The sequence below is a fragment of the Schistocerca gregaria genome, chromosome X (genome assembly GCF_023897955.1).
Source record: "Schistocerca gregaria isolate iqSchGreg1 chromosome X, iqSchGreg1.2, whole genome shotgun sequence".
Taxonomy (NCBI): domain Eukaryota; kingdom Metazoa; phylum Arthropoda; class Insecta; order Orthoptera; family Acrididae; genus Schistocerca; species Schistocerca gregaria.
Window position 1 is genome coordinate 638,838,624 of NC_064931.1, and position 9,529 is coordinate 638,848,152.

General features: G+C 35.9%; 1 protein-coding gene across 2 annotated transcripts in view; it reads left to right on the forward strand.

The window, feature by feature from the left end:
- Positions 1 to 8,432, forward strand: part of LOC126297738 (leucine-rich repeat-containing protein 20-like) — a 36,018-nt gene extending 27,586 nt beyond the window's left edge. For both annotated transcript variants that reach the window (XM_049988887.1, XM_049988888.1), the window contains exons 3-4: positions 5,398 to 5,565; positions 6,060 to 8,432. In XM_049988887.1, coding sequence (XP_049844844.1) covers positions 5,398 to 5,565; positions 6,060 to 6,223 — 332 coding nt within the window. In that variant the 3' untranslated portion in view covers positions 6,224 to 8,432. The remainder of the gene's footprint in view (positions 1 to 5,397; positions 5,566 to 6,059) is intronic.
- The last annotated feature ends 1,097 nt before the right edge of the window (positions 8,433 to 9,529 follow it).

Genomic DNA, 9,529 nt, shown 5'->3' on the forward strand with positions numbered 1-9,529 from the left:
TGGTCATGGAGCTTGACGATATTTTCTAACACTGAAAATCAAACGACCGTTGGAACAGGCGGAAACAAAAGTAAAATACATTTAGTTCGAGAATCAAATGTGTGCTACAAAATTATTCTGGGATAAAAATAGCTGTTCCTCAATACTATTTACAAATTGACGAATGTGTCGTCTATTTATTGTTTGTGCTACATTTTAGGTAGTCCTTCCACAATAATCTTATAGTTCACTACACGTAAATTCCTATATCGAAAAGTGACAACTAATCTCGTCATGCAGCGATACACACTGAAACATAACATGGCTCAACAGTTCTAAATAAAGAATTAGATTGTAGCGTTTAATTCCGTGTCTAAGCATTGTGGGTACTGATTTAATAATCACATCCGTAGGTTCCCCACTTCTTTATTCTGTTGTTTTAAATGTAGGTGGAAGGTTTCACCTATAACGAAAGCGAAACAAGTGACATATCCATTTGTATATGGCGTGCATTTCTGTCATCAATTTCTGCACTCATGTGGGTGCCGAGGATTCACTTCTGTGGCAATATGATGAGGAAATGACATGATCGATCAGTGCCGACGAAAATCAAATTCAATCTCGAGTCCCTGTTTAGTATACATTTTGAATCTTCATTTCAACGCATACTTTCATTGCAAAGTGAGAGTTTAATTGTAGGAGCAATTTTTGGAAGTTCATTATTTTTTTCTGGTGAACGTCTGAATTCATGAAAAAGGCCCGCAACTAATGATGAACAAGATACTGTGCCAATTCGTAGCAATAGCACTTTAAATCGTCATTTACAGTACATCTCTTGAAGATCTTGTTTTTGCTATTTTTGTCGTGCATGCTATAGTTCCGTGTTCTCGTGTAATCATTGCACTTATTGTTTTCTGTGTTCTAAGTGAGTTCATAATGTATATCTGGTGTGAAACAGGACAAATGTTGAAATGCTGTAGTTATCACTAAACAAGTTTAACTGCTGACATCTTTGTAAGGCCAATAACCTATGGGCCGGTCTTAGAGGCTGTGACACATCGGTGTGTCGCTTGTAATTCGTGTGTTTCCTCTGGCGACGATTTTGCTGACAAGCTAAATGTTCCCGTTGGATGAGTGTCAGTGTAGCTAGTCTCGAAGTGTGTCACAAGTTGGGGTTGGTGTAATATTACCGAAGCGCTGTGAGTAGGGCTAAGGCACTGTAACCAGGTTAAGCAGAGCCCTGATTTAGCCGGCTAGTATTTGCGTATCCAGCGGCAGGTGGCGTTGTCTCGTATCTTAGGTGCTGGCGATATCGAGGTCACCGCGGATGCGGTAGCAGTCTGCATGTTTGTGTGTCGGAGTTTTGGCGGAAGATAAATGCGCACGTATTCTCCCGGAAAAGGTGGAAGATAGAATGTAACTACATAAAGTGACAGAAATGTGATTCAGTAAAACGTCATTTTAAGTAAAGAACGGCACAGGAGTTCGCAGGACACAGATCAATTTTTTTAGAAACTGGCGTCGAGCCTGGCCAGAATGTTAAGGTTGGCCGTCTTGCGAACCACTGTTTCGAAACAGATGGCTTGAAAATTCACCAAATCCGAGAAAAGCGAGCAGGTACGTAGTGAAAAATCGTACACAAATCTACATCAACAATGTTAATCTCATGTAGTTTAGATGGCGCTACAGAATTCCACTGTATAAGAAAGTGCATAGGAAAGAAAATACATGAATTCGGACACTGTAGAAATGAATAACGTATTCGTACCATGGCTACAGGACACAAATATGACCAACAGAAACTGACCTCTTTTGTGGCATGGAAGTCCACGAACAAATTTGCTATCTAACATTTTATTCTAGTCTAACAGATGTGTTGAAATAAACACGTGAGCATACACATGGCTCTTTCCCCGGGGCCATAGTTTTGTAGCAAGAACGACAGTGTCTTGAGCGCATCAGCATTGGCTACATGTAGCACGCGCTTCCTGCAGTGCCTCAACTGCGCAGTAGCCCCGTTTATTTTCGTCCCGTCTTTGTCGACGGAAGAGGCAGATGTTTAATAGGTTCTAATTTTAAAAGGCAGGTGCATTGCACCATACTAGAGCTAAACCAATCGAGGTTCTGTTCAGTGTTCTTATGCCAAAGGACGCAACATTATTTGTTTGCCTTACGAAAGCAATCTAAGGACGCTGTGCAGAACAGTTATATAAGTCGAGATCACACACAACTGCCGAGATAATTGCCCTATATCGATATACTCTCCAATTTCATCCAGTTATGCACTTTCAAATTTTTTTTACAAAAAAACTGACATTATTTTTTACGTGAGAATAAAATTGTTGGTAGAATTATATTTGCACCAGTGATCTACAAAACTAAAACTGGTTAGTATGACTGAATTGCGTCACAGGATTGGAGTATACTGCAAGCCTGTGACGTCATTTTATCAACATTCCAACAAAATCTAATATTATTTGTTTTGAAATTTCCAACAGATTATCCTCAATATACAACGAAACATTTAACGTTGTTTTCAAATATTTTCAATTCCTACAATTAAACTTCCTTCAGTTTAAAAATCTTTCTTCCTCACATTAGACGTGGTACCGGTCAGGCTTTCGCTTTGACATTATAGCGAAGTTAGTAAGAAAAGTTCTATGTTGCAGTTAACCTAGAACATAAATGACGAAAATGCAGCCTTTTTCTGATTGTTTTCGACTATAACTGACTTAGGCAATCAGTTGGGTATTGTACTGATATCCTCTTGCAGTGTCACCAACCCTCCAACACCAAATTGATTTGTGCCTGTTGACAATGACGTTTCAGTTTATTCAATTTTTTTTGTCCAGGAAAATTCGCATCGATTGATTTACAATTAAGCTTTTGTTGATCGGCCAGCTCCAAATGGGAACAAAGTAACTGCAAGAACCTGAATGTATGATGGAAAAAGAGTAGTGAATAAACTTTTTCAACAAAACACTTTTTAATAGAATTGGAAGAAAAATCAGCATTGGCCGTATTTTGTTGTTTTATTGTCAGAAAAATCGATTGTCGGTCACTTAGTGACCATCCTCAGTGTTGTAATATACAATTAAAATTGGTAGGCACTGGTATCAAGCTATAACCACAGGCTTAGAGCGATCACATAAACTCAAAATACGGCCAATGGTGATTTTCCTTCCACTTCTATCCACTATTTGGTCGTGGTGCACACAACATGCCATGGAGTCGCCAATCAACACTTTTTAATGATCTTGTGTACGAGTCGGCTCTCTGACACACGTTAAATAATCAGAATCCACAATTTGCATCCAGCACAACTGAAAGTACAGACTGTATCCTTACTCTGCTGTATGAAACAGTCCCCTATGTGTATTTAACAAAACATGCCTTAATAAGTCCTGTCAAACATAACGTGGTATAAAAGGTTATAGATCCACAAGTAGATATCAGAGGCACTGAGCCAAGGGATAAGGGACTATAGAGATTTGGAAATGAATAGCAAATAATATTGACCAAAGATATTACAAAAATATTTTGTCTAACATTAAATAGGCTACCGAGCTGCACCTAACTTAAACATAATTTTGCCTGAATCATTTTCCTCTTGTGATATGTGGTATATCACAGCAATCATCATGCAAAATTGTCTGGAATAGCTTGATCACAAATAAGATTGAATTTAGGGAAATACAGAATTTCAACCTTTTTGGTTTGAACACCCATTCATCTCATGACTACTGAGTTTGTTCATTGAAACTTATAGCACAGTAATACATTGTCTGTGGTTATGTTAGCTAATGTCTAAAATATATACTAGAAATTACTGTTGTAGAAATATACAGTGTCAATGGCACATACTGCAGATACCACGGAATAATTAGCACCAGTGAACAACCTAGAGTCATTGACTCACTTTGAAAAGTAATATGAGTTACATATTTTAGAAAAAGTGGAGATGTACAAACTTGGTGCATTACTGGTGTATTACACGTTCACTTGAATGTAGTAGATGAGGCTGAAATGCTAGTTGTTAGTTACTGACTGTGATGTACAAAGCAATGGAGCTTTTTAGTAGACTTGTGTAAGTATATCTGTGATAACTTGATTACCTATTTATTAAGCAGCATGGTGACCAAAAATTATTGTTGGATTTAGGTACTTAACAAATAAATCATATGAACACTGACTGATGATGAAGATTTGCATAAGTCACAGAATTTTAGTCTCCCTTGTATTGTATTGTATTTTATTGTATGGAACTGGGGACCAAGGAATGGCAGAGAGGCTTCATCTCCACTGTAGCCCTCAGTGGTTCACAACCACAGAACAGGCTACAGTAGTCCACTTACGCCACTGCCATCCCACACTGAACCAAGGGTTATTGTGTGGTTCGGTCTCCAGTGGACCCCCACAGGAACATTTCACACCACATGAGTGTAAACCCAATGTTGCGTGTTAGAATGATTAAGGTGTATGCGTATGTGGAGAAAGTGTTTGTACAGTAATCACTGACATAATGTAACTGAGGTGGAATAAGGGGAAACAGCCCACATTCACCGAGGCAAATGGAAAACCGCCTTAAAAACCATCCACAGACTGGCCAGCACATTGGGCCTCGACACCAATCCACTGGGTGGATTCACGCTGGGGACCGGCATGCCCTCCCGCCCAGAAAGCAATGCATTAGACTGCACAGCTAACTGGGTGAGTTTTAGTCTCCCTTACATGAAGATCAGCACAGAACCATTAAGAAACATGAAAATGAAAAGCAGTTATGTAACATTTATGTGTTCTCTAGGAATAACTCTGCATGTTGATGTTACATTACAGTCAAGCTTAATCCCTGTTACTCAGTAACTACAGTCTACTTTTCATAGATTATTCTCTTTATTCACCAGATTTGGCCTAGCCATTTTGTGTCTGTTGAAGTTTTGTAAAATGGAATACACCTTACACTAAGTACAGCATATGAACTTGTGCACAAAATCACAACCAAAGTATGCTTTGATGTTTGTCACATTTGAGTGGGAAAGCATTTTCAGTGTTGTGGATGTCTGATGACAAAAATGACTTAGTTTTGTAATTAGTATTTAGTAGCCCTATCTTCTGTCTGCTGCCACAGTTAGCCTGTATTCTCAATGCTGTGATGAATATATTATTACTTAGAATATTGGTTTAGCTTTTAAATTTTCATAATTTTATGCCCATCATATCATTACATACTGCCTTTGCAGATAATGTATTTTACATGCATCCTAATGTGCTTTAAGTTTGGTTGTTGGTTATTTCAGTTTGTTTAATGACTGAAGCACTGTTTGAACTACTGACAAAGACAACTAAAAAACTAAGTATGCATTACAAGTGGTGTAGTGTCCAAAGAATTTAATTTTAATGAGTTTTTATTATTGACAGATCTAAACTTGGCAAGGAATCAGATGAGCAGGCTTCCAGATGAGTTGGCGGACCTAAATGAGCTGATTCATTTGGATATTTCCCATAACTCATTCACAACGCTACCCCATGCTGTGTACAAAATGCCAAAGCTGGTGAAATTGAGTGCGCACAACAACTACATTATTGGTAAGTTACACTCCACGCTGCAAAATAAAATCAGATTTTCCTTGGCACACCAGAATCATTTCTTGAATTTTGTCAATGAACATTCTTACACAGTACTGTACTTATTAGTCACAGTTTTAAAATGTGAAACAATCAACATTTTAGTAAAAATGGTGCACTAAAATTGTGTTTAATTGTTATTTTTCTAGTAGTATAGGGTGCATTCAAATACATTCTTTTTGATGTGTATTGCTGACAGCCAATCCTTACAAAATGCCAGGTGCAAGCTAGCCTATTCTCTCAATGCCACAATTACCAACTGCTTTTGTAAATATTAAAGGAATAATAATTTCATTGTGGTTTTTAATGCTCACATGATACTGATACTGATGCTGTTGCTACCAAGTAGTGTGTTACCAACTACAAAGTAACCCCCCCCCCCCTCCCCACCCACCACCTCCACTGCCCATTTCAGTATTAAAATGTAACTTATTTATTTTACTTTAATGTTGCAGATGTAGAGGTAGAAAGGTTGCAGGAGGCACCCAGTTTGCAGGAGGTAGACCTGCAGAATAACCCACTCAGTGCAAGGACGCATACAGCACTGGAGGCGGTCACCTCTCCTCACATACTAGTGAGTGTAAGGGAAGTGGAGGACTGGGAAGACCTCACTGTGTAATAATTCAAGAGTTGTTTTTAGATTCAATCTCAGTATGACTCATTTTAATTGAATATGTGATTGTTACCAGAGTGCTTTCCATTTGTATTGTACAGATTATTTTTACTCAATGTATCCTCTATTCACATTCTGCCAGCAGTATTAAGGAGTGAAAGAAAGAGGGCAACATTATGTAATTTGATCTGTACACCTGTGGTATTATTTTAATACAAGGTTTAGCCTGTTGATGTGTGAATATCTTTACACATATTCTTCAGTGTTTCTGAGAAACACTTCAATCACATGTTAAATGTTGTATATTTATTACTGACTGTACGTTTCTGTGTAACATTGTGAAGTAGTAACTAATTTTTTATAATTAGTAGAAAACACATGAAAAATAAACATGCTGTACTTTATTAGAAGATAATACCAAATACAGATCACATTGAGACTGGTGTTGATATGACAGTAAAATTGTCATTTAATCTGAATTTGTTAATCGGAGATCCAACAGCACAGTTCATTTTTTGAACAATTTTTAATTCATTGTTGACAGTAGTGTAACTGCTGACTAGTTATTAGACAACAGGTCCACTACTGAAGAATATAATCAAAATTTAAAGTAGTATTGTCTTTTCAGCTTAGGAATTTGGCTGTGAAAATGACACTGTTTCTGTAGAAAAAAGATATTCAGAGGAGCCCGAGCACTATTAAATGCAGTGCATGAAATGTACAACTGCAATTTTTTACCTTTTTTTTAAGTCAGCATTTGAGTGATCATTCATAGTTCAGGTATTTTGTTTAATGTGTCACGTGTGCCTTTCTAAGTCACCTGTCTTGGAGAAGCAATAATGTTCATCAAATGGCCAGGAATATTTAAGTACCTCATATCAAACAGATGGATCCTTAATTAATATAGACAGTAATTATATTATACAGGGTCAAATATGTCTCTACTGTGAAGTGCCCTATAATGACTTCGTATTTATAAACTTTGTACGCTCAGTATATCTCCATCATGTATTGTGACAATGAACTATGTACAAAGTATTTACATATTAACTGAGTACATTTCTTGGAATACTCAGATGTAGCAAAACACTGCTGAAACTTTTATCTTTACTGTAAGAAGCCCAGTACGTGAAACTTTTCACTTTTGTTTTCAAGGTGAAATTATATAGCTAATGACAAATCTCAAAACACAATTTTTCCACAGTTTGTATTGACAGCAGTAAAATTTACCTCACAAGCTGCCAACGGTCTCCATTATATTGAGTAGTATTGAATTAATTTGTATCCATAAATTCTGAATTAAATTTTTTTCTGTCTAATAAAAATAAAAAATAAATACACGAAAAATACAGACAGCTGAACTCCCGTTTTTTTTATCTGCTCATCAGCACTCAGTATCCAAAAGGAATTAAATAGCAGCTCAATTACATAGTTCCTAGATGTGGAACTTTCTAATAATAATGAAAGAAAGTTACCCACATAAAGCAGGTGCTTTCACTAATAAAGTATCCCTTTAAATTGTTTGCACATGTATATTAATTCAGAATATTAATTCAGTGTGCAGTTGGAAGATATGCTCACTTTATTTGTCTACAGTCTGAGCAAGTGATGATTTATGAAATAAACAGAATAAACACGTTTTTAATCATTGTCTATGATATTTTCAATACTGTTAATTGAGAGGCTTTTGAGGTATGACTGAAAAAAATTACAATTTTTAAGATAAATTATGTAAACAACAAATCAGAAATATATTTCAGTGTCACTCTCAAACATAAATAATTCAGAAATCTGCAACAATACTGTACAGAAGCAGTATGTGCTTGAAAAGCAGACTTTTGTTGTAGTCAATGCCTGTACGTTATTTAAATCAAACAATTTTGTATTTACCAAGTAGAATCACCAGCCACAAACACTGTACTCTAATGAGTATGATCTCATGAATGTACCTGTAAAACTACTCAGCTTGGATTTTAAACTATGTATTTTACAACAGCATGGGAGAACCTGATAAAAATGTGTCAGTCAGTGACAAGATTATTTGAAAGTTATAAACATTTATTTGATGTAAGTAGAAATAATTTTAACTGTGTTGTAGATTTGTGATGAGTCATTTTAACAGTATTTTATTTTTTTATGTCTATGGAATTAATGTGTATTCATCATATATGTATATATTTGTAATTTTGCATATTAAAGATAATTTTAAATATCATCTCGTAAATTTATTGTGTATGTATCCTCATTGGACCGCTTTCATTTATTTTGCACTTTTGGAGTGATATCATGCATATAAGGAAGAATTTTGTATTATTAAGTGAATTAAGTCACATAAGGATCATAAAGATAAGAGAAAGTAGGGCTCATGCAGAGGTGTATAGATAGTCATTTTTCTCTTGCTTTATTTGTGAGTGGAATAGGAAATGAAATGACTGGTAGTGGACATGGTACCCTCTGCCTTGCACCATAAAAAGGCTTGTGAGCTATGTAATTATGTAGATAATTAATGTAATACGAGATAATAATGTTATACTCTGTTTATGAATTTTGATCACCATGGTGCTTCTGGTTTGTATTACTCAGTCAACATCCAATACATTTTACACATCAGACATTACCAGATATCTTGACTTGCAGATACATTCTTCATGCCCTTCAAGCCCTATAATGACTTCGTATTTATAAACTTTGTACACTCAGTATATCTACATAATGTATTGTGACAATGAACTATGTACAAAGTATTTACATATTAACTGAGTACATTTCTTTGCATACTCAGATGTAGCAACACACTGCTGAAACTTTTATCTTTACTGTAAGAAGCCCATTACATGAAACTTTTCACTATCTATTCAAATTGTGTATCTGTGAATGACAGCTTAGTATCCTTGATGGAAAATATACAATTGCTTTGACAGACAACACAAAATCTTGATAGTGCAGAAGTAATAGTCTTTCTTTATTTATTTGATCCATGTGATCTGACATTACATATTGTGCTAAAGATGTCAAAGTCATGTTAATGCATTGATGGAAAAAAATTGCAACACAAAGAAGGATTTGTGTGACATAAATGATGGTTGGTAGGCATGTTTCTATATCTGAAAGATATCTACTCAAATTTCACATCAGTGACATAAGAGTGGCCCTAGTAGCACCACTATGAGGATGCGAATCAGGTTTGCTTTAAATGCATGTTGTAACAGTCATGAGCATTAGTTACAATTCAGATTGGATGTGGTGAGCTGATATTAGTCAATAATGCCTATAAGGCGATAAAGATGCCATTATCAACACCTAACTGAGTTT